This window comes from Lissotriton helveticus, chromosome 5_1 (assembly GCF_964261635.1).
Source record: "Lissotriton helveticus chromosome 5_1, aLisHel1.1, whole genome shotgun sequence".
NCBI lineage: Eukaryota > Metazoa > Chordata > Amphibia > Caudata > Salamandridae > Lissotriton > Lissotriton helveticus.
The window spans coordinates 2141543278-2141569562 of NC_136065.1; the positions used below are offsets into that span (position 1 = coordinate 2141543278).

The following is a 26285-nucleotide window of genomic DNA, read 5'->3' on the forward strand; positions in this document are numbered from 1 at the left end:
TTTGTGGTATATAAAAGTAGCTTACATCTCAAACAAAGTAGCCCCTCTGTAACAGCCACCCACGCACCTCCAACATCTTTATTGCACAGCAGCCAGAAAAATAACAGTTCTGCTACTGTAAAACAGCAATTTACTAAGCGGATGACTTGGAGCTCAGGCAATCGCCTCCATTGGCCCGCTGAGAGCAATGAATGTTGAAGCACAGAGCACTGGCCCATCACCCTCCTGCCTCATCTGCTGTGCCCGTTAGGAGAAGGGACAACAGATTTACCATCACAAACGGGGAGAAACGCAGACACTATTCACACCGGCAAAGCCCTATCCTGGCTTCTGCCTTCTCTCTTCACTGGCTACACCTACCTGCTGGGTTCAGACACCGCGGACAAGATCTGCGATTCCTCTCCAGTTGGCCTGAAAGATGAAGCCAATGAAAGGAGATGGAGACCAGAAGCTCCTCTCAATCGAGAGACCCGGTCAGAATAAGACTTAGCCAACAAGAGGAGGAGGCAGCAGCCGTGACGGATACTTTCAAGCTCCCAATCAGCTTCCATCTTTCCTCTCTGACAAGATGCTCTGATAAACTTTGAAGCGCCGATCTTGGCACAGCGACTATTAATGTGAACAGAGATCCGAGTAGCTTAGTACGGCCATTCTCCAGCATTGGATCTTTAATAGATTCACATGCTTGTATCTTTACACGAAGTGTGAGTCACACAGAAGCCTCAAATCGAAGTAAAGAAATTGGTTGCGGAGGAGGCTTCAGCAGTCTAAAGCCAGAGTTACTTTCTCTTCAGAAGATGAGTCAGTACAAAGTGCACCATCACCATGTGGCACATATAAAACCGCCCACAATCGGGAGCATTGGCATCAAGAAAGAACATCAAAGTGTATTCTATGGAAGCCATAGTTTTCACCTCTGATAATCAATGTCCTTACATAAGCAAGCTTTCAAAAAATAAAAAGTCTGTCAGTCTACGCAGTCTTTCTCCTAAAGTGGTAGTCCTCTTCCACAGGGTTCTGTAAATGTCTCATCTACAATATCTTCATCAAGAGCACCATCAGTGAATCTGTACCTGGCATAGTGGTAAATGTTGCCTGTGTCCCTGAAGAGCTTCTTCTATGCCACTGTTGACGAACACCTGAGAGGCGCCCCCACAGTCTAGAGCCCACAAGCCTTCTAAGCTTCCAACAATGCCATTTCTGCTTGATGTTGTCCACACTCAGTCTACACCTACTATAACTATTCTGTCAACCCTATTGATGCAGACGATGCTTCTCCTGCTGACGAACATTACATCCTCACTATGAAAAAAAACCAAGAACATCTGCGACATTCATTGCTGAACCACTCACAATCCTTCGCTAAGATGTATACAACGATCATGAGGTGTCCCCAGGCACACTCAAGAAGAGGGACCCCTGGCATATCTTAACAATGGACGTTGTCCGGCTCATCCCACATTCTAGTTTCTGGTGTTCCAGAATGGCAATACAACTGCCCATATTATGGCAGACATGACCAATATCAACAAGGTCATCAGAATTTAGATGACCATTTAAAAAAGCCATGCTCCAAGTACCAAATGATCTGCAGATAATGGCGCATTTTTATAATAAAGCAAACACAAGGAGATGGAAGGAGCGCTGAAACTTTTCAGACACTCACCTCAGTCACAGATCTGGGTTAAATCCATCATTCTTTAGCTCACTTCGCCACCTCAGTTCAGACCCAGCTACATGCAAATCAGTCTTGACCCTGTGCCGCATGGGAATTGCGAAGCCAGGCCTTCATGTGTTTGTATTTTTAGAATAGCCTACTCCTTAAGGGCCTCTGCCTACAAGTTTGCAAAAACCACATCCTCTGCTACCCACATCATGCAGCAATTCCCTGGCAACAGCCACCAATGTTGCCTCCTGTATCTTCTCTTGTATCAGCAGAAGCAGATACTACCAGCGAGTGATTAGATGACATGGGGCCAGATGTAGGTAAAACTTATTTACCGATTCTTAATTACCGAATTTTACCGATTCGGTAATTAAGAATCGGTAAATAAGAAGTGGGGGTATGTAGGAACATCAAGATGTTCCAGTTACCGAATCGTTAAGAATCGGTATTTACCGATTCGGTAAATACCGACCGGTAATGCTCCATTCATTCCTATGGGCTTTGAAGCCCATAGGAATGAATGGGGCATTACCGGTCGGTATTTACCGATTCGGTAAATACCGATTTTGACAAGGGTGCAGGGGGTGTCACTTTGACACCCTCTAGCACCCCCACAAAAGGTTCGGGGGCCATATGGCAGGCATACCTGCCCTAAGGGCAGGTCTGCCTGTCATATGGCACAGGTGTGCATGCACACATGTGCATGCACACCTGAATCGGTATTTTAACATCAAATACAATTTGATGGTAAAATACCGATTTTGTAGGCCTTGTGGGACTCAGAAGAGTCCCACCTACATATCAATTTTACCGATTCTGTAAATATACCGGTCGGTAAATTTACCGACCGGTATATTTACCGAATCGGTAAAATTACCGATTTTCCCTGTTTACCTGCCCCTACATATCAAATGCCAAATACCGGTCGGTAACGGCCGAATTCGGCCGTTACCGACCGGTAAAACCCTACCTACATCTGGCCCATGGAGAGCTCCATGCGGGCCCGGGCTAACGTCAGAGGAGAATGGGATGAGTATGTAGCCCTGACAGCAGCAACCATAGGGCATGATAGCCCAATACCACTTCTAAGTCAAAAAGAATTCATGCTTTCCAAAATATCTAAGGAAACTAAATGCTTCGTTTTTGACTTTCACAAGCCGGTAAGACCAATTTAAATCAATGATCATATTCTGAAAGAGATATAAGACATTCCAAATCAGACTTGGTGATGCTGCAGACGACTCAAAGATATTGAAGACGTACAACATTACCTTGCACAGCCCCACATGAGAGAGAAAGTCACCAAATAAGCAATTACGGTTGGTGGGTTAGTTCAAAGGGAGAAACTTCAGAACAATAAATTCACCGGTGTCCTATGTCACTATGACAAACAGATGTATACATAGCCCCATATATAGATCTGCTACCCAAGGAGAGAGAGAAAAAAAAAAAGAGGTTAAGGCCATTATAAGAGACGGCGACATGGCTTCCACAGCCATTACAGATTCACCCATGTACGCTGCAATAGCAGAGTTTCATATGTTGGCTGGAGTATTATGAAGGCAGGTGGGGACGAGATGCACATCATTCAGACCTGAAGTTCAGAGTCGAATTCAGGACACACCTCTTTGACAAAGTCTCTCTTTGCTAAGCAGGTCAGCGGTGTACTTGCAACATAAAGCAGACACTGACAGAGTATGGGTTTGCTTCAATTAGGACTTCCAAGAAGAGGAGGAACTGAGATGTTTTATAGAGGAAGGCAATCAATCATATGGATACCCACTGTATCAGCAAAGATTATCCGCAGCAACATCTATCCACCCCTCCACGACAACCGCCTAGATCAAGCAGCCCAGATGAACATAGAACCCAGTCCATGTTCCATAGTCGGGACAGCAACACATGGTCTTTGCTCTCGATCTCTTCTTTTCATCAAAAATGGTCAGAAATAACATTGGACCAATGGGTCTTAGATCTGTTGCAATTAAGCCATGCCCTCAAATATATCAAGCAATTATCAATAAAGCCCAGAGTCGGGCATCTACGCCTCCCGATGCTTCAAATCGAAATCGCAATCATGCTGCAAAAAGGAGTGATAGAAATGGTTTCCAAGCCCCAAAGACGTGTGAGGTTTTATTCAATGTTATTCCTGGTGAGAAAGAAGATAATTGGTACTAGATTTGTGGAAACTGGATATCCAAGAAAATCTTTCCGCAGGGAAACCATTAATTTCTTTAGTTCCTGGTGAAGGAAGAGAATATTACATTTCTAAAGCTTCAAAAGCAGATTTTAGAATCCCCATCACTCACAAACATTGCAATTTCCTCCAATTCAAGGGGTTGTTGCCATTACCAATACAAAGTCCTTCTATTAGGCCAATGACCCGCTTCAGGAGTCAATATCAAATATTTATCCCAAGTAGTATATTTCATCCAAAAACAAGACCACTGAGTACTTCCTTCCATAATAGGCTTCTGAAGGGGCCTTCTTCAATAACCACAACTGCATCCACAACGGCATGTGTAAAGCTCTTCCATGACTTCGGCCTTATACTCGACGCGCAGAAGCCATTCTGCCGCATTCCGTTTTTAGGTGCGATACCGTATTCAAGGGGTGCCAAAGCTCATCCTTCACAAGCATGTGATCACTGTTGCAGCCAGGATTTGGAGATTATCCATAGTCACATTTATGTGTGTCAAACTGTTACTAAAGATAATGTGCCGGGCCGTCCCTTAGACTCTGTTTTAGCCTGAAAATATGTCCTGTACAGGAGCAGATGAACACACAATGTATTCAAACCACAGGCTCATTCACAAACACCACCAAGGTGGGAAGAGAGCTACCATGGTGAACTCCAAAGTATGCCAACTTAATACGTCTCTTTTTCCAGAACAGCTAAGTGAATGTTGTCATTACCACATAGCATCAGGGAACGGTTGAGGGGTGCATATGTGAGGACTGGGCACCCAAGGGTATTAGCCACCAGTCAAATCTCTATTGCACTTTAATGTACTGGAATTCAGAGCCTCACAACAAGACTGACAGTCTTTCGTGTCAAAGATTAGGTGATGGATAATGGCAGGCAATGCATGAGTGGCCATACATGGTATACCTTGCCCCTATGGCATTAGGAGGACTACCCCGCCTAACAATCACCATTATGTTGGCCACTCCTGGCATAATAGTGCCCCTGATATGTCATGGACATCCACTGCATTACGGTTCCTGCCCTTTGTACCATGATGGCTCTAACAAACACACCAACGTTTCAAAACTAGAAAGAAGATAGTTGGGGGAACAAGAGGGTGAATTGGTTTTAAAATAGTTAAAACAAAAAGCATGACCAATGAATCTATATCTGTGCTCCTGTGGAGTTACAAAGAAGCATTAAAGATTTGTGTTTCCTGCAGCAGACCACCTTGTGTCACCAGGTGAGAATGGTTACACTGGGAAACGTTGAAACGTATTTAAACATCCGATTAGAGTAAAACAACAGCTAAAGAATTGCTGGCTAATACTCGAAAATGTTGTGGCACACTCTGCATCTACTATCCAACAATATTAGTAACATTTGACCAATTGAGCAAGAAATCATTTGCGTTTTGTTTTTAAAAGCACAAACTAAGCAGCAGACAGCAGATTATGCTGCAAGAGCTGCAAATTAGTACCGCTTTTTAAAATTTATTTTTGAACTGCCTGTAATACCTATGGCTGTTTCACAAATTTCCTAAGGAAACATTTACCGAAAAAAATCTATTTTTTAAAGCGGTTTAGGTGTGATTGCGGGGTGTGTGTGGGGTGGGGCGTGTTACCTTCCATCCACTCATGTACCCCTGCAGAGTGGATTTAGACGGTACATGAAAGTATTTGGGAATACATTTCACGGTTGCCACTTCAGAGAAACCATTAAAACATGTGGGTTCCACCGAGACCCTAACACACACCACAACCTTGAATCTCATACACTTCAACACACAGTCTCACATACACACAGAACTTCACACAGACTGCCTAGGTTCTCACACCACAGTACCCAGACCCTCTCCCTACACATATACCTCACCCACACTTCAACTAAACCCTGTCTCAGATCTGGGCTTCATTACTAAGATCCTGTCACACACCCTTTCACCCAGATTATGTCACACGCACACACCTCTTCCCAGACACTGTCACGCACACATACACCTCTTCCCACAGACGCTGTCTCGCACTCGCACACCTCATCCCACAGACGCTGTCTCACACACACACACCTCTTCCCACAGATGCTGTCTCACACACACACACCTCTTCCCACAGACGCTGTCTCACACACACACCTCTTCCCACAGATGCTGTCTCACACACACACACCTCTTCCCACAGACGCTGTCTCACACACACACACCTCTTCCCACAGATGCGGTCTCACACACACACACCTCTTCCCACAGACGCTGTCTCACACACACACACACACCTCTTCCCACAGACGCTGTCTCACACACACACACCTCTTCCCACAGACGCTGTCTCACACACACACACCTCTTCCCACAGATGCTGTCTCACACACACACATCTGTTCCCACAGACACTGTCTCACACACACACACATCTGTTCCCACAGATGCTGTCACACACACACACATCTGTTCCCACAGATGCTGTCTCACACACACACACACACACACATCTGTTCCCACAGACACTGTCTCACACACACACACACACACACATCTGTTCCCACAGATGCTGTCTCACACACACACACACACACCTCTTTCCACAGACGCTGTCTCACACACACCTCTTCCCAGACGCTGTCACACACACACACACACACACCTCTTCCCACAGATGCTGTCTCACACACACACATCTGTTCCCACAGACACTGTCTCACACACACCTCTTCCCACAGACGCTGTCTCACACACACACCTCTTCCTACAGACGCTGTCTCACACACACACATCTGTTCCCACAGACACTGTCTCACACACACCTCTTCCCACAGACGCTGTCTCACACACACACCTCTTCCTACAGACGCTGTCTCACACACACACATCTGTTCCCACAGACGCTGTCTCACACACACACCTCTTCCCACAGACGCTGTCTCACACACACACCTCTTCCTACAGACGCTGTCTCACACACACACATCTGTTCCCACAGACGCTGTCTCACACACACACCTCTTCCCACAGACGCTGTCTCACACACACACATCTGTTCCCACAGACGCTGTCTCACACACACACACACCTCTTCCTACAGACGCTGTCTCACACACACACATCTGTTCACACAGACACTGTCTCACACACACCTCTTCCCACAGACGCTGTCTCACACACACACACACCTCTTCCTACAGACGCTGTCTCACACACACACATCTGTTCCCACAGACACTGTCTCACACACACCTCTTCCCACAGACGCTGTCTCACACACACACACCTCTTCCTACAGACGCTGTCTCACACACACACATCTGTTCCCACAGACGCTGTCTCACACACACACCTCTTCCCACAGACGCTGTCTCACACACACACATCTGTTCCCACAGACGCTGTCTCACACACACACACACCTCTTCCTACAGACGCTGTCTCACACACACACACCTCTTCCTACAGACGCTGTCTCACACACACATCTGTTCCCACAGACACTGTCTCACACACACCTCTTCCCACAGACGCTGTCTCACACACCTCTTCCTACAGACGCTGTCTCACACACACACATCTGTTCCCACAGACACTGTCTCACACACACCTCTTCCCACAGACGCTGTCTCACACACACACACCTCTTCCTACAGACGCTGTCTCACACACACACATCTGTTCCCACAGACACTGTCTCACACACACACCTCTTTCCACAGACGCTGTCTCACACACACCTCTTCCCAGACGCTGTCACACACACACACCTCTTTCCACAGACGCTGACTCACACACACCTCTTCCCAGACGCTGTCACACACACACACACACCTCTTTCCACAGACGCTGTCTCTCACACACACCTCTTCCCACAGACGCTGTCTCTCACACACACCTCTTCCCAGACGCTGTCTCACACACACACCTCTTTCCACACACACACACACCTCTTCCCACAGACGCTGTCTCACACACACACACCTCTTCCCACAGACGCTGTCACACACACACCTCTTCCCACAGACGCTGTCTCACACACACACACCTCTTACCACAGACGCTGTCACACACACACCTCTTCCCAGACGCTGTCTCACACCCACACCTCTTCCCACAGACGCTGTCTCACACACACACCTCTTCCCACAGACGCTGTCCCACACACACACACACATCTGTTCCCACAGATGCTGTCTCACACACACACACCTCTTCCCACAGACGCTGTCTCACACACACACACACACACACACACCTCTTCCCACAGACGCTGTCTCACACACACACACACCTCTTCCCACAGACGCTGTCTCACACACACACACACACACACCTCTTCCCACAGACGCTGTCTCACACACACACACCTCTTCCCACAGACGCTGTCTCACACACACACACACACCTCTTCCCACAGACGCTGTCTCACACACACACCTCTTCCCACAGACGCTGTCTCACACACACACCTCTTCCCACAGACGCTGTCTCACACACACACCTCTTCCCACAGACGCTGTCTCACACACACACCTCTTCCTACAGACGCTGTCTCACACACACACCTCTTCCCACAGACGCTGTCTCACACACACACACCTCTTCCCACAGACACTGTCTCACACACACCTCTTCCCACAGACGCTGTCTCACACACACACACCTCTTCCTACAGACGCTGTCTCACACACACACATCTGTTCCCACAGACACTGTCTCACACACACACACACCTCTTTCCAGACGCTGTCTCACACACACCTCTTCCCAGACGCTGTCACACACACACACCTCTTTCCACAGACGCTGACTCACACACACCTCTTCCCAGACGCTGTCACACACACACACACCTCTTTCCACAGACGCTGTCTCTCACACACACCTCTTCCCACAGACGCTGTCTCTCACACACACCTCTTCCCAGACGCTGTCTCACACACACACCTCTTTCCACACACACACACACCTCTTCCCACAGACGCTGTCTCACACACACACACCTCTTCCCACAGACGCTGTCACACACACACCTCTTCCCACAGACGCTGTCTCACACACACACACCTCTTCCCACAGACGCTGTCACACACACACCTCTTCCCACAGACGCTGTCTCACACCCACACCTCTTCCCACAGACGCTGTCTCACACACACACCTCTTCCCACAGACGCTGTCCCACACACACACACACATCTGTTCCCACAGATGCTGTCTCACACACACACACACACATCTGTTCCCACAGATGCTGTCTCACACACACACACACACACACACACCTCTTCCCACAGACGCTGTCTCACACACACACACACCTCTTCCCACAGACGCTGTCTCACACACACACACACACACACACACACCTCTTCCCACAGACGCTGTCTCACACACACACACCTCTTCCCACAGACGCTGTCTCACACACACACACACACACACCTCTTCCCACAGACGCTGTCTCACACACACACCTCTTCCCACAGACGCTGTCTCACACACACACCTCTTCCCACAGACGCTGTCTCACACACACACCTCTTCCTACAGACGCTGTCTCACACACACACCTCTTCCCACAGACACTCACACACACACCTCTTCCCACAGACACTCACACACACCTCTTCCCACAGATGCTGTCTCACACACACACACACACACACACACCTCTTCCCACAGACGCTGTCTCACACACACACACACACACCTCACCACCCTCACACCCACCTCACCCTCACACCCACCTCAACACCCAGACCCTCAGCCACATCTGCGCGAACACACTTTAACGCCTAGCCCCTCTCATGCACCAGCACCTACACGCCTCAGGGCCCAGACATACTTATAAGCACCAACCCTCGCTGTCTCCACCCATCAGCTGAACACCTGCAGCGCATGCGCAGTCCGGCGCACGAGTGGCCCGGCTCTCACACATGCGCACTGTCCTTTCGCCCGCGTCTCCAGCCGCCCGAGGCCCGGGACTCACCCGCCTGATACTCTACGTGTGTGAGGGACACGGAGCGCCACTGAGCCGCCAGCGAGCACTGCCCGACGGCCGCCATCTTACCGGACACCGGGCGCATGCGTGCAACCAATGAGCAACGTTCGAAGGAGGCAGTGAGCCAATGAAAAGAGGCCGCGAGATCTGCGCCCAATCACTGCCTCGGAGTTCAACAACAGAGTAACCAATCCTTAATGTCTCATAATGAGCTCTACCCAATGAAATCTGTGAAACGGATGCATTGGCGCAATGAATGACGTTTAGTAGAAAAGTCTACAACCAATGGTATCAGTGCAGCCACAGTGCGGTGTTAAGCCAATGAAAAATCACCAAATATACACGGACTTTTCCAGTGTGCTTACTCCCCGTCCAAGCGCAAATCTTTCAGCGCGCACGCGCGGACTCGACATCCAATAGGGAGAGTGTAAACAGTGCTTTCTCAGCCTATCAACATGAGCCCAGGACTGACTAATAAGAAAACAGCTCGTTAGGCGCGATGACCAATCAGCGATCGCGGTGTGGCAGTTCCTTTGAGCGCGAGCGACAGGCACGTGAAGGCAGGGGAGCCGCCATTTTGCGTGCTCGGATCGACGCGAAGAGAGCCCCCCCCCCCCCCCCCCCAGGCGGCATTTGAACCTCTGAACCCTGACCCCGTCACTCAGCCCGAGCTCCACAATAATGCTGTTGTGGCTTGACTTCCTATGCAGAGGTGTCAGAGTCAAGGGGGGGGGGGGGGGCATACATTTCCCACTTGCAGACAGCTTCCTCTGGAATCTGCAGTTGAATAGTTTCACTTCTACTAGTGTAAGTCTGTTTTTAAAGTCTCAGCATATGTAACATTATCTTTGCATAAAGCCATACAAGAAAACAGCCCTTCCCATTGAGCCAATCTACCAGACATGCCAACCCTCCCGATTCAGCCGTGAGACTACCGATTTGAAGGCTAGTCTCCCGCCTCCCGATTCCTGCAAGCAAAAACCCGATTCCTCGGAGGAATCAGCTGACAGGGATTGGTATTGTGTAAAGTGCTAATTCTTCCAGCAAAGAGTAGTGAAAAACCAACAAAGCGTCATTAACAAGGGCATCGTCTTTTAAAGACCTGCGAAGTACTGGGGGGGGGGGGGTAGCTGTTTCAGCCCAGGCTGCCACAGGGGATGCATGCACTGCCAACAACGTGCCAGGCCAGTGCCCAACACTTGCATCACCCTCTCTGCCTGCCATTATCCTCCATGTGCTTCTGAAAGGTAAGAAAAAAACGTGCATTTACGTTTCAAATGTCCGATCCTACAGCAGCACACTTCCAAAGCCCATACATGCCAGTAACCCGATTCAAAGCCCCATTCTCACGATTTTTTTTTTTATCTCCCACTTTGCTCTCCTAAAATGTTGGCATGTATGAATCTACTCATCGCTGCAGGTGCCTAGGCCCAGCTCAGTCCACCAACATGGGGCCCATACCAGTGCACCACAAGCAGGCCACAGCAAATTAAACGCAGTGTGTCTCGTTTTAAGTGGCCAGGGGCTGGGGAGCTCTACCCTGCATCTCACACCAGGGACATACCCTGCACCTCACACCGGGGACTGGGCCCTGCCCTGCACCTCACACCGGGGACCGAACCTGCACCTCACTCCGGGGATCTACAGCGCACCTCACACCGGGGACCTACCCTGCACCTCACACCGGGGACTGGGACCTGCCCTGCACCTCACACCTGGGACCTACCCTGCACCTCACAGCTTTTCCCCTGCCCAGCACTTCATAGGCAGTCCTGCCAAGTATCACGCATCAGACGTGACTCTTAACGCATTTCAGTGTGGTGATCCGCATCACAGCACTGAAATGCATTGTCATGCATTTGCATCGTATCTGTGCATCAGCTAAGAACTGCCTAAAACGTTAATATTGTGGACGCTGCTCCTGCCGGCTTGGGGGTGCTGTAGCTGAGCTAAGGCTGCTGCTAGGCATCTCACTGGCTGCTACAATGTATCATAGATGCTCTCAGCTCTCGCAAGGTAGTGCGGCTGCGCAAAAGCTACAAACATCACATCCAGGGGGGCCATAGTACGATAAAGCCATACCTGGCACCGCAGCGTGACATTTTGTCCTGTTGTCGAAGGCGGGGAGTTTGTTTTGGGAAGCGCAAAGGAACTAAGCAGAGGCGTACTTGCTGAAAATCATCATGGCGGGCCGGCAGCGCTGCCTGCTCGCACCGCCGGCCGCCGCTCCGACAACACGCAGCGCAGGAGATGTGCAAACAGGGGGCCCTCGTGGGGTTGAATTACGGCCTGAATAAAGGCCTAGAAGCTGCAGCCAGAGGGATCGGTGAGTGAGTTTCGCCTTGAATTTGTAATCGCAGGGAGATCTCCAAATGCTTCCCCAGCAGGCAATGAATGCTTCATCACCCCCACCCCCCTGATGCCAGCGTGATACCAGGCAGGACTGCCTTTGTCACTGTGTGGCTCAGCTGTCTGTGTGAGAAGCTGAACAACTGCTGTAAATTTGACCCCCGGACGCCACTGCAAATTTAATTGCTGAGAGGAACTGGCAGCTGGCTGGGAAACTCGGGACTTTGTTTTCGAAGAGCCGCAGCTTTACTCTGCAATAATATCATGACCTGATTGATCACCATTAAGGCCCCCAGGTATCTCTTCTGTCTTGTGCTCCTTAAGAACAGAGTCAGCTGCCTGGCAAGTGGTTTGGAATGTGCCTGCCAATGCGACGCCTCTTTGCATTTCTGCAAATAAAAAAAAATATTTTTTTCACGGCCACATTAAAGCTAGGGTGAAGCACGCTTCTTGTTTCCAGTACTTCAGGGGTCATGTCCGTGACAAGCATCCTCAGCCATTAAATTTGGCGCTCGGGTGACCTTGCCTCTAGAATGCACTGGGATTGGAGGTTTGAGGATTTTTTTTTAATTTCATTTAAAAAACAAAAAAATGAGTCAAAAGCGATTCAGACACTCGGGTTTTGTCAGCTAAATTTATAATTCTGCTATATAAGTTGCAGAGAGATTGAGGAAGGGAGACACTGGCATAGTAAAGAGGGTGGGCAGAAAGAAAGGTATGGAAAGAGGAGAGAAAGGCAAGAGGAAGGAGGGAGAAGAGGGAGAAAGGAAAGAGAAGGAAGTGGTGAAAGGAAACAGGCTGAGGCAAGAAAAAGAAAGTAGAGAGAAAGCAGATATGTGACACTAAAAAGACCAGATGTAAAAATTATTAGGGAGAAGAGGGGAAGAAGACGAAAAAGATAAGAGAGAGAGAGAATGGAGAGAGGCTTAATGGAAACCAGTATTTCATTCAAGTTTTCAACCTATGATGCCAGCTCTGTCCCAACTACTAGTGATAAATGAGCTGAGGATGGAACCGCCTTCCTCCCACAGTGAAATTATCTTTTAATAATTTTATCATATCATAAATCACTTTCTTCGAGCTGCTGCCTGGCTGAGATTCTTGACTCTTAAAGGGGCATCACGTGAAGAAAAAGCAACAGGCCTCTCCTGCACCACTAATGGGCACCACCGGTAAGCATTCCAGAATGCTGTTTATTTGATGACTCTGAAGTCTGCTTGGATATTGATACCTATTGTGACTTCATTCGCTAGATGGCCCTTTAATGAACGGTCTTGGGTAGCACACACAGTATGATTCATACAGTCTTTTTGCACAAATGGATGCAATGTCTGATATTTATATGTTTACCTCCGCTTCGTTCATTGATTTTGCTCGCCAGAAAGTGTCACTCATTGCCGTAGAAATGTCACTCATAATTACAGTGAAATTATGAAAATGTCACTCATTAGAATCTGAAACCTTGGCAGCTATGCATAGGCATGATGTAGAGATGCAGGGCCAAGGGGATGGCCCACTCTTCTGGGCTCAGTTGCAAAAAAGTCACATTCTGCAGGCTTGTCCTGCAATGAGGACTCAAGTCCCACTGCCCACAGAGAGGCACTGTGGGGCATACCAATTTGCAAACAATTGTTGCCCTGTCTTCTTTAACTCTGTCAATGGAGAAACAACTCTAACACTTCTAGAGCTGTAGAAGAAGTTCCTGATGGTGGCTGGAAGGAAGGAGCTACAACACAGGAGGGGTCCTCCAAAATGCAACTTCAGAAGCACATTCAGCTAATGAGATGCAAACAGCCTTGAAGGTGTCAAAAGATAGTAATGTTGGGGACCTCTCCTAGGAGAATGTTCTTGGTGTATATTCCCTCATTCAGGCCTGTTTCAAAGTGCTGGCAAATTGCAAGGTCCGTGGACGGAGGAACAGGGATAGTTTTATTTGCCCAGGATCACAAAGTCTGTTAAATTAGTAGACCTGCAGCACATTGCTACCTGCTGAAAAGGCTGGACATTTACTACTGTATTGTATTTTGATTAATATACTATGTGACTGGGCTCTTCTCTCCATCTTGCGGTAATGGCCAGGCCATTTTTTTAACAACATGCTTACACATGGAATCTAAAAACTCAATTTTTTTCTCCAAAAAGGGAGCAGTGGAATACATGTAAAAAGTGATTGCCTAAGAGCACACAATTTGGCCAAGTGGAGGCTGGAGATTGAAAACCTGTCTCTTGGTTCCACGTTTCCAACTAGTCCACAGACTAAAACTGGAGTGACAGTGATTCTGATGGCAAGGAGCTGCCCTTCTCAGGGAAATGTCACCCACCCATTGTAGGCCCAACCTAGCTTTAGAATACAGTGTTTATTTCCAGCATATTTAGGTGAAGTGGTAAAACTGAAATTAGATGTCAAGGAGCCTAGTACCATAGTTAAAACATACCAACTGGACCAGGTCCTGAGGCAGTTACTGGGCAGTATGCACCATAGATGCTTGCCTCTGTTGTTACATATTGATATTCACCAATGTTGATTCAAAGCTGAAGACTATTTCATTCCATTTGCATTTCAAATTTCTTCATTTTCTAAACTTTTCTCTCAAAAATTATATTAGTTAGCACTCCGTGCTTAATCCAGGAGGTGGTAAAAGGATTAGAACTCAAATACAGTATGATTAGTAATCACATTCAGTAAGCTTAATCTACAACCACATTACTTTTAAAATGGCCTGATTTAGAGGAGTGATATTTAGACTGAAACCCCAAAAATGAGCCATGCAACTCACAGCCCCTGCTCCCCAACAAACATATTTTTTCTCTGCAAGTGCAATGTGTTCCCACACTCAGATCGTGTCCTTTGAAGTGATTATGGAACATTAGCAACCGTAACTGGGATTTGCCGAGCTGGACCATGGCTGTGAGGATAAGAGCAGTGGGACCCTCCCCCATGGGCCTCACAACACTTTCCATGCTGTGAGGCCTGCAGGATGGGACCGCTGTCCGCTGGCACTCACAACGCTTGATCAATGTTGGGGTACATACAGGAGTCGGGAACCCCTCCCTTGGGCAGCGCTAGACAATAGATGTGAAGCCTGGGAAAATGTCCCCTCTCCATTGGGCCTTGCAGCTCTGGATCATGGAGGCAAGGACCATGGGAGTGCCCCCCCTCCTCTGGGCTTGCAGTTCTAGACCATTGCTGTGAGGGTCAGGGAAGAGGGCTGTCCTACCCAGGACCCCTCTCCTGGGTCGTGCTGTGCTAAACCATGATTGCAAGGCCTAGGGAAGGGTGAACCCTAACCGAGGCCTCTTAGCTATGGGGTTGCACTGCAAGGTCTCTGAGAGGAGCCCCTCCAGCCTCTCCCCTGTGCCCAATTGCAATTACCTTACTGGCTGTATCATGATTACATGCATGAGTCCATGTCAAGAACATAGCCACGAATAGTGAACCGGGTCTTCTATCCTTCTGCTATCTTTCCGAACCCAAATAACTGACTAACCTATCCACCACTTACAATGTACTTGCATGTTTCACTATACTAATTCAACACTAATCCTCTATGGGTCCTGGAGTAGCGTGCTACCCGCCGAAAAACACTTTGAGCCCTTGTCGGGGTAGTAAGCGCTATATAAATGCAATTACAATCCAATGCAATACAATACCAGACCTCAGAGGTACCAGGTGCCCAATTTACCCAAATCATGGTTGTATTTTACCGTATAGCCAGCAGACGGGGGCGGGGGGGGCACTATTACTTTGCACTAGGATCCATGGCAGCATTGCAATGCTAATTGCCTGTCTTCCTTCGGCCTCACAGCTATGGTTAGGCATTCAGGGTAGGGGGCTCCCACCCATGGGCTGAAATGTGCTGAAACGTGTCCTATGTGATAGAATCTCTGTAAACCAGTAGTGCAGCAGATGCAGTGGCACCAGGGCTCAGGGATATGATGGACCCAATGCACCCAAATGATGGCTGTTTTTTTACTGTGAAGCTTCCATCAGGGGCCATGGTGCCATTACTGAGCCACTGGTCACCTCTCCTTTGTCCCTTGGAGCCATGACCCAGAGCCACAAAGTTGTGGTACAGTGCTGTCAGGCCCAAGGAAAGGAGTCTCCTTCCCTGGGCTTTAAAGCACTGGACAATGGCTGCAAGGCCCAGGTGAAGAAGCCCCTCTCAGGGAAGTAGCTATCAATAGTGCAGCAGGTGCAGTGGCACTGTAGCTGTGAAGTCTTATGTGTTCAATTTACCAAAACTACGGCATTACTGTCTAGCCAGTGGATGGGGTGAATAAGAGGTGGAATGGTAATCATTTACCTTGATTTCACCAGTGCCAACGGCACCATAATTATGCCACTGGCCCCTTTCTCACTTGTCTTACAGCACTGGTACAGTGCTATAAGGCACAGTAAAGTAGGGTGGCAGAGTGCAGGATTATCATGCATTTTAGATGGTTGCCCTGCATGTGAGAAAGTGCCATCTTTCTTGCATTGGTATGCCCCCACTTTTTGCTGAACTGTTGATGTGCTTTGACTGAGTGTGCCCTGGGCTACTGCCAACCAGGTGCCCCGCACCTGTGTTCCTTCCCTAAAGTTGTGTTGAAACAAAACCCAATTGGCATCTCTGGCCACCTGTCAGCCCCTTGTAAATGTACCCAGGGCATGGTGACCAGAAAAGACCCCTAAGGGCTGCAGCACTTGTTGTGCCACCCCTAGGGGCCCTGTACCCTGACACCCACACACTGCCCTTGCAGGTTGAGTGTCTAAGTACAGAACTAAACAGAGAGTCGACATGGCACATATCCCTGTGTGCCATGCCCACAAACCCACTGCCCCGGCATACATCAGTCATCCCTCTATCTGGGTGCTCTATGCCAGTGGTGTGGGCACAGGTGCATGAGCCCTGTGCCCCTCCAGCACCCTGGGCCATTCCTGGGCACTGTAAGTGCAGTGATGACATTAAGAGTATAGGATGCTGGGAGGTTGTCATTACGAACTCCACAGCACCATAATGCCTACACTGAAGACTGACAAGTTTGGTATCAAACTTCTCAGCACATGAAACCCACACTGATGCCAGTGTGGGATTTAATGTAAAATGCACCACAGGGGGCATCTTAGAGAGGCCTCCTAAAACCTAACCTACAATCCACGTCTGGTCTGAGTGGCTGCCGAGGCTGCCACACAGTAGACATGTTGCTGGACCCCTGGGTGGAGAGCCCCCGCTCTCCTGGGCCTGCAACAATGCACATCCTGGGCGAGGTGCTTGGTCTCCTCCACCATGATGGGCAGGGGAAGCTTCAAAGGCATACCGCCTTTGTGAGCTTCTCCAGGCCACTTGCTGTACTCAGCAACTGGCCCCTACCAGTTCTAACCCCCACTCTGGCAGGAAGACTGGCGGGAAACCCTACGTCAGGAAGGGGGGTGTGCCAGCCTGTGCCAACCCCACCCCTCGGGTGGGAGAGGCGAGGTGAAGCACGACCCCGGGCTCCGGCCATCTTGAAGATGGGGAGCACTGTCCAATCACAGCTAGGCTCCTGCCCCTTCATACAAGAGAGGAGGAGGCTAGGGGGTGTACCCATCCCAGGACAGGGACCTATTGGTCCCTGCCCTTGCTCTGTAGTGTAGTTCCTATATTCCTATAAGGCTCTGCGCTTTGGAATAATATATCCTATAGAATTGACGTAGGACTTAGGTCGACTAGGTCTCTATCAAATATATTGAACTTAATTGTGAGTGCCAGCTAGCTCAGAGGTCACTAGAAACTTTCTCGAATAAACAAGAAGGGATTTGTTTCTGACAACCGCATAAACATGACAACTTTGTTTCCTCAAGATAAAACGTATCTTCAAAGTCGTGGAAACAATAGATAGATATTTTACTCAGTCAATCGTGCATGCTTCGTTTCACCAGAGGTCCAGAGAAATAGAGAGACGGGCGTTTTCAATAAAAGTATTTATTGAACAGTTCTCTTTCTCATGCAGAAGAAATTAACCCGCTACAATCTTAATACTGGCTGCAAAGTATAATACGTACAGCAAGAAGAGTATTATAAAATAATACTGTAAAAGCATGGTATGGTTTCTAAGCCATAAAATACATATATAAATATCAAAGACTAAAAGTACTCAACTGGTGCTTCTAAAATACGCCTACCCTGATGTACCTAACCTAGGTCTAGTACGAGGGAAGAAGTAAGTATGGTGTAGCATAGGTTTAGTATTCTTTGCCTAGAACCTATCCAAGATTTCTCTTAGGGTCTAATCAGCTCCGTACCTTGGTTTAGAATGAAGGAGGTCTGGTATCTCTGTCTCGGGACTCGATTTCCCAACACCCCGCAAGGGGAGCTTGGAAACACTGGAGCTGGATTTCTTGGCAAGAGAAAAGACAGCGTCTCTCTCAGTGCGTCAGCTGGAGGGTCGGCTTCCTTCGGCACTTGCTGTAGCGAGCTGTGGTGGGTAGATAGTCGAACTGCTCCAAACCACCTTGTGTTTGCTGGGGCAAGTGTGGGCATATTTATACCTTGAAGGTGCCAAGTTTGACGTAAGGTTGGACATAATAACGTCATCAAAGAATGGCAGTTCTTTGAAAACTCCATGAGTTCTTGGACAAATCAATATCAGGGGTGGGGGAATCATATCGCTCGACGCCCGAACCAAGTACATTGTTATAATGGGCAAGAAGATTTATTGTCTAATTAGTCCGTTGGGCAAGTAGACATTAAATAGCTATAAAAATACGAGCTGATGCACTCTGGAGCTCACAGGCTTTGAGAGGCTGGAAGCCCGTGACTGGGCTCTAGCCAGTGATTGGTTGGGGGAGTCTTGAGCCAAACGTCAGTGTTCTGCGTGAAAAGTGCGGGTTCCATACTGGTGCTGCCTACATGCTTAACACAGCTGCTGAAAATCCAAGGGTGGGCCAAGAGGTACGAAACACTTTTTCCGCTGCCTCTCTGCCGCCGAGTGACTTGATCCCCTGTTCAGTGCTATCCGTCCAAGGCAGGCCACTCTATTCATCTTGCACTGTGGGGCACTTCCTGGAATCGGGAGCGGCAGGTTGCTGTCTCAGACACACTGTATGCCCCCCTCCCACACTGGTGTAACATTAGCCCCCGCGGTGCGGGGGAGGGACTCTGGCAATTGTGCACGGGCAGTATGTCTTTTAATTACTTTTCACTACGCCACCGGATCCCTCGGCAGGTGAGTCAGTCCGAACTGTGATGCTGCATGTAATGGGCTGGGTTCAAGGAGCGTTGCGCAGGGTGAAACGAATGGGTAACAATTTACAATACGGTTGGAAGGAGCCTCTCCAGCGATGCCTGCCGATCAATGAGGCGCCTGTTGCAGTTTAACAATAGAATCAGTGCAGCCTTGATCATGAGTGAAACACGATGAAAGGAAGTTCGTCATAGAGAGATATTGACCTTAACTTTGTCTCTGCTTTTATGGACGAGGTCGCATTCGGGCCAAGAAGAAAACTATCATACTTTAAACACCTGGCAAGATTTCAGAAAATGCCACCATGCAAGATTATGCGTGCGCTGTAAATAGATTGCTTTTTTAATTGCATCTTTTTTCCTGGAGTTCTACTAATAACGTTACGTTTGAATAAAGGAACGGCCACATAATGCAGCAGACAGAAAGTATCTTTGTGATCCAGGCAATGCTGTGTGCAGCATATTTCACACTGTTCACTATTGGCATTGAAACGTCGCAACCCAAACGAGGCCTCCTTTACCAATACCCTCCCCCAGAGTATTGCCTTTTCCTTATTCCAATCCCCCCACCTCTTCGCTCCACGTCTTCTCGCTTCAACAGTGCCCACACTTTACTTCCCAATCTTGCTTAATGTCCGTGTCAATTTTATAGGATTTAATCCTGTCAGAAACGGGTTATTGTCCACGTTTTAGTCTCGTTACTGTTATCGTGTACCTTTTATTTGGTTGCATTTTTAGTCTTCTATACCTATTCTAAACAGCCTCCACCGTGCACAGCGCTCTGGCGGTTTGTGCTAAGTAAGCAGAGCCACTGTAATAAAGCGACACGAAAGGTCTAATTATGCGACAAAAACAAGTCCATACCAGATCCATGGAAAAGTGACTCTTCCACCTTGTCTTAAGTCGACATAACGGTTTGTTTTTCTATCCCTACATAATTTGCCACTGGATGTTTTTCCTGTGTGCCTGTCTTTGTGCCTTCCTTATGCAACTTTGAAATATCTAAGCATCACCCCTTAGAGTGACCCTTGGAATGCTCAGCTTCTGAAAGAAATAAACGGATTGAACAAGTTGCTGCAAAGTTAAAACTGTATATTTCACACAGCTTCCTACAACTCCCATGTCAACATCCAGCAACTGAATTGCACGATTTTCTTGAAGATAACAGACACACCTGGGTGGACAGTGGGCAGCTGGGGACATTAGAAGGAGAGCGACAAGTGGCAGAGAACTCGGATTTTAAACAAAAGAATGACTACTTTGTAAATCTCAGTGTGAGAAACTTGAACATCTATTGCTGAGCTGCACCTCTGTTAGGGAAGCGTACTCTGCTGGTGCCATTACTATACCAGTACTTTGCACAAGAGAACCCTGTACTGCTATTGCCATTGCTGCACATACTTCTTGTGTGAGAGAAGAATGTGAAGATCTAGCAGTGAATGCACAATAATATAATCGCACCGCACCTGCCCAGCAGAGTAAAAGGAGAGATTGAGTTAATTGCCCATTACTTCCTCTTGAGTATTGTTTAGTTGTGGATACTGCCTCAGTGAATCACAGCACCTCTGCTATGTAATGTTTGCTCCATGAACAGTTCATAAGCTCTGCCAAGAAGCGCAGTTCTTTCCATCCACACGTTGATAATAGCACCACTTGTGAGTATTTTTTAAACTAGAAATCTATAAGTTGGCACTATTATGGAGAATACCCTTCTGTCCTACAGGTTCATATTTTAACACACATAGTCTGTGCCAAAGACTCATCAAGAAATGTAGTCAATTACCAGTCTGCACTCTGCCTTTAGGTACTATTTTTCTACATTTAAAGATCTGACACATGCCAGTATGATAATTGGGTGCAGTGCACAATGATGCATCTACATGCATGCCGTACAACCAGCCCGTACAACAGTTAAATTTAAGGGTGCATGACTGTGCACTGCATAGTTGGACTTGCAATGGAAATATATATTGGACAGTATGTTGCACTGATTTCAGTGCAGGTTCTCTCAATGCAAACCTACATTAGTGAGTTATGGAGTAGGTAGGGCAAGCAAATATCTTCCCAGGACAAGTAGATTTCTGTGACATTTTGTCCCTTGGCAAGTAGATTTTTAAACAAATTTCCACACCCCTGCAATATTCAAGCAAGGGGAAGTCCCTGACTGCTGAAGCCGAGTTTTCCAAGAAATCCTTGTAGCTTTTCGGAACCAGTGGAAGTGTTCATGCCTGTATTTGGACTACATGGGCTATGTCTATGATTTCTATGCCTATATTAGGGCAAGGTGATTTGTACCTATATAAGGGTACAAATCGGGAAAATTACACTAGGGTCCTAAAATGCTATACAACACCCACTCCACTTTATTATGTTCGACATTACTAAATTCTAAGCATTTAAAACATATCTAAAGCATGTGTTTACGATCCCACCCAAAAATACATAAAATGCATTTTAAAAATGGTTGTACATGAAAATGAGCATTTGTGCTGTACGCATTTGTGAAGGCAATAGTTTCATTCAAAGCATATTGTATGATATTGGCAATGTTAACCGAATGAATCACGAAAATTACATTTATGAAATGGCTCTGATATACAGAAGAAAAGGTTGAGACCATTCCATAGCAGAATATATAACTGTTTTGGTTGTTGATGAGGTCAAATATTGTCTCTAGGAAGTATTCAAAGAATTCTTGTTCTTTAAGAATAGTTCTACTTTAAGCAGATTACTTTTTGCCAAAAAAAGTTCAATTTTGGAAAAAGTCAAATCAAATCGTAGAAAAATAGAGTTCTTAAAGATAGAGGCTTTGTTTTTGAAAAGCGAAGGTCGAATTCAGAGTTGATAGAACGCTGTGTGCTAATTTCAAAAGTTATTCTCGTTGTTAGGAGAAAACATCAAATCTAAGCTGGCAAATAAATTGTCTACCACAGTAGGTGAAAGTTGGACTACTTCATTAAGTAGATCAATCGTACACAGATGAAAAGCATCGCCGTCAGCATCAGCCGCATTAGCAATATTTGCAGTAGATGGTACCTGTGTGCCTGTCGGTCCACGTATCTCACCGTCAGCAGTTTGAGTCTGTGAGATCTCAATGAATGCCGTCATCAGGATTGGTAGCCGCTGGGGACAACACAGTGCATGAGCCGTTACCGAACCAAGCAAAGTATCAACGTCCTTTGGCAGTGCTGATGGAAGTGTTAGACAGGTATCCAACACGCATTCCTCTCCACATAGCAGGCATCTTAGAACAGGTAAGATGCAATCTTGCCAGATTGGTCTGAATGATAGGAACAACGTGGTATTCAGATGCCTCAAACGAGCCAAGCCAAGAATCTGTATCATGCGTTCACGACACTGCATTGCCAGAAGAGTGTTCTCCATGGTAATCTGGGTATCGCTGGTGACTGGACTTGCCATATCGGATCAGAAAGAACAAAAATAGTATTCCTGCTATGAGTCCCAAAATGAGAGGCAGTCCACCGAACACAGAGTGCACAAAGTTTAGAAAAATGCCTAGGACTGCTTCAAAGGGTGCTAACAGTCCCGAAAAAATAGTCTTAAATACATGTACAATACCACTGGTATCAGACATGTTTAAGATACGACCTAACATTTCTGCGAAATGTATGTGGCAGTTTGTTGATAATAGGGCATGTATTTCCGCAGAAGACCTTGCAACTTGCAGATCATACGTCTCTTTGGATGAGGTAATTGGCACAGTTTTGTGTAAAAGAATGGCTTTCATTTGCTTAAAGTATCAATTCGTATAGAAGAGATGTTCAGTGAAGGCCATAACAGCGACTCCCCGTCTGTCTTAGTTTTAGGAAACAATACTTGCATACAACAAGTGACCCTGGCGGACACAGTTACGAGATAGGCTATTCCTGGCATCATTCCACAACAGCTGTGATCATTCAACATTCTGTAGCTCCCATTGGAAAGCTGCCTAAAAATTGGATCTATCACTGCTGCCGGAGAAACTTGCAGGTGGCAGGATAAGTTGGTCAAAGAACCATCGCAGGCTCCGTGTAAATTAATACCCTGACATAAAAGTGTACCGCTTAGTGTGCTCTTGCAATTTTTACCACTAAGAAATACTTTTTTCCCCCACTCCAACATTTGTGTGTGTATGGTAAATCCCAGGTCGACTTAATGTATTCTTTACCCAACCTTTCATACAGGCCCGCTGGTATGTGTTTCAAGCAATATTGAAACTGGAAAATCATCACGGGCAACCTAATGGTGCCATGTATTATTCTATGGCTGGTTTCTCAGAAACGGTCAATGGTAATCTTTCCAGTTTTTCTATGCTCAGCACCGTATAGTCTGCTCCCCTCTGTGCCAAAGAGATTTGTTTATCTGTAAGGTTAAATCCAGTAAACAATGACGTGGTGTTGATTAGACGCCAAGGCACATAGCCTGAACGAAGATTTTGTAACGTCCAGCCTAGCAGCATTATAGAACGCAATTGAGACTGTCCATGTTGTAACATGAGCAAGTCCTGTTCCATTATGTCTATGGTAGAGGATATAATACTGTCCCAAGAATACATTCTGGATGACAGAGTTGTTAACCCATTGTCAACTACAGAGAGAACTTTCTCTATATTAATACGATCAATTTCTCGTATTTGTTCTGCAGTTTCTATTTGCGTGATTTTCCATACTTCATTTTAAGCAGCATATATACCGGCATATATGAAACGTTTATGACGTGGTTTACGAGGTCCTAGTAAGAAGTCTCTCAAATCAACACTATCTTTAAGTAAAGTTAAGTGTTGTTTTATATCTGGAAGTGCAGATTTTTGTAGCCACTCAAGGCACAGTTTTCCTACACTGTATGTTGTTATTATCCCTGGATGTTGTCTCTGGACATATCTTGGATCTGGCCTAGTTACTGTAAACCCTTGTGTCTTGTTCAGGAATCTATCTTGACAGTTATTTGTATCTGTTGGGCAGATTAACCATTTATTCTAATCAGGACCAGTTCTGTTTTGTTGTAAAATACATTTCACGTCTACCTCTTCATCTGTAGTGTCATCACTGTCTGGTGTGGGTTTAGGTATGGACGGTTTGTTTAAATCTTTTATCTTAGCTAAGCCAAGACAAGAAGTCTGTTGAACAGTGTCATTCAAAAACATTATTTGTTCAGGGATGATGCAGGCTCTAAACAAAGCTTCTAATCCCTGCACCTGCCAGTCTTTTGTGCCCCAGACAGTTTTCGTCTCAATGTTGTCTTTCCAAAAGTCAAACCCTAATGTGGACAATTGAGCATAAAAGGCCGCAGAATAAATTTGCTTGGTATTAGTCAACCTACTTTTCATTCCTGTCCTATTAACATTTTTAAAGTAAAATGTTTCTGAATTTGTGACATTAAAACCTGAGAAGTATGGAAAATTTTCATAGAATGTTTTGAGCTACCCTTCGGTGGCATTGGACAATGTTCCCATTGATTATAAGTATAAACATTTCTAGGGTTTGCAGATTTGTGCGAAAATTGATGACCATAATGATTATAACAATACATTTGTTCATAAACTGATGAACCTTCTAAGTATTCATGTTTTGTACATTTTGGTGACATTTCTAAGTCTGCTGTCATATTATTAACAGTTATAAAAGTCCCAATCATCTGAAAATGTGCTGGGTGAAACAAAGTCACTCAAGGAAACCTTAAATTGATGTGGAATCTTCAACAGCTCTGCTGGGCCATAACTGTCATAATCAGTTCTGTCCCATGCTATACCACCTGGTATAGGAATGTTCCCAAACTTAATACAAGGATTAGCCAAAGTAGGAGAAAAAGTACGCCTAACACAATCCAAAGTTCAACCCATGGTGATACCAGATATGTATTTTCAAGTTGATGAAAGAGTTCTGTTACTTGTTCTTTGAAGGTTTTATTTGCTGGCGTTGTTTCAGGTTCACTGGGATCCTCAGAAAACGTATCAAAGTTAATGAAATAGCCAGAGGCACTTCTGTCAATTGTTGGCATTGCATCCGGATTACTTGAAATCGCTGGAGCTGCTTGATCCCTTGTCATATTAGTATAGTCAGATGCTATATCATTGTAGACAGGAGTGTCTTGACGAACTGTTATTTGGGTTTCAAGATGCACAAGTTCCATGGCTTTGTTGCATAGTCCTTCTTTTCGCACTGCAGATTCTGGTGATGAGTCTCTTAGTTTGAACCTCTTGGATAGTAGCCAGATTTGGTAGTCTGCTACATCTTTGGACTCCACTGGGCATACTACTTATTATCCCCACATGATGTGGTTTTACCAGGTCGATAGATAAGTACCGGTTCTCCTTTCTTCCAGCAAGGGGCGGCAGTAACACTGTTCTTGATCCGTGGATTGCTAAGACAGGTACTGGTTTTCTGTAAGAAGGCCCAAATTCCTTCTTATCCGCGATCTTTCCTCTTACTAGATCCCCAATCTTCGGAATCCAGACAGGTCTTGCTGGGACAGGTGGTTTTTTAGGTTTCGTAACCTGGCGAGGGGCGAAGCCCCTCCCAGATCGAAATCTGTTGTTTTTAATAGTGAGGTTAGGACAGCCTCTGTTTCCAATTGGCTAGCTCCATAAATGGAGGCTAGCCATTGGGAGGCAGAGGCTGTCAATCGCGTTTTCTCTCGAAAACGCGATTCGGGGGCGTTTCTGGTGCTTTTTTTAAGCCCCGCCCCTTTATCCCGGGCCGCGCTGCCATTGGCTGCCGGCCCGGGACACCCCCGTGACGTCATTCCCGGGCCGCGCTGTGATAGGCTGCCGGCCCGGGACACCCCCGTGACGTCAGCCAATCACAGCGCGGCCCGGGACCTGACTTGTCTTTTAGAGACGCCGCTCGTTTGTGTGTTTTGATACATTTTCTCTTTATTACTAAAATCCTTTCACC

The 26285-nt window shown here is 46.8% G+C and overlaps 1 protein-coding gene and 1 long non-coding RNA gene across 5 annotated transcripts in view; one reads left to right on the plus strand and one right to left on the minus strand.

The window, feature by feature from the left end:
* DOLPP1 (dolichyldiphosphatase 1) overlaps positions 1–9957 on the minus strand; it is a 60539-nt gene extending 50582 nt beyond the window's left edge. The window contains exon 1 of one of the 3 annotated variants that reach the window (XM_078646262.1): positions 9830–9957. In XM_078646262.1, the coding sequence (XP_078502388.1) occupies positions 9830–9926 (97 nt within the window). In that variant the 5' untranslated portion in view covers positions 9927–9957. Of the gene's footprint in view, positions 1–5478; positions 5501–9699; positions 9734–9829 lie in introns of those variants that run through there. The other 2 variants (XM_078646263.1, XM_078646264.1) reach the window with 2 other exon arrangements.
* Positions 9958–10380: 423 nt separating this feature from the next.
* Positions 10381–26285, plus strand: part of LOC144756428 (uncharacterized) — a 147195-nt gene continuing 131290 nt past the window's right edge. The window contains exon 1 of one of the 2 annotated variants that reach the window (XR_013595152.1): positions 10381–10648. This is a non-coding gene — a long non-coding RNA (uncharacterized LOC144756428). The other variant, XR_013595151.1, reaches the window with a different exon arrangement.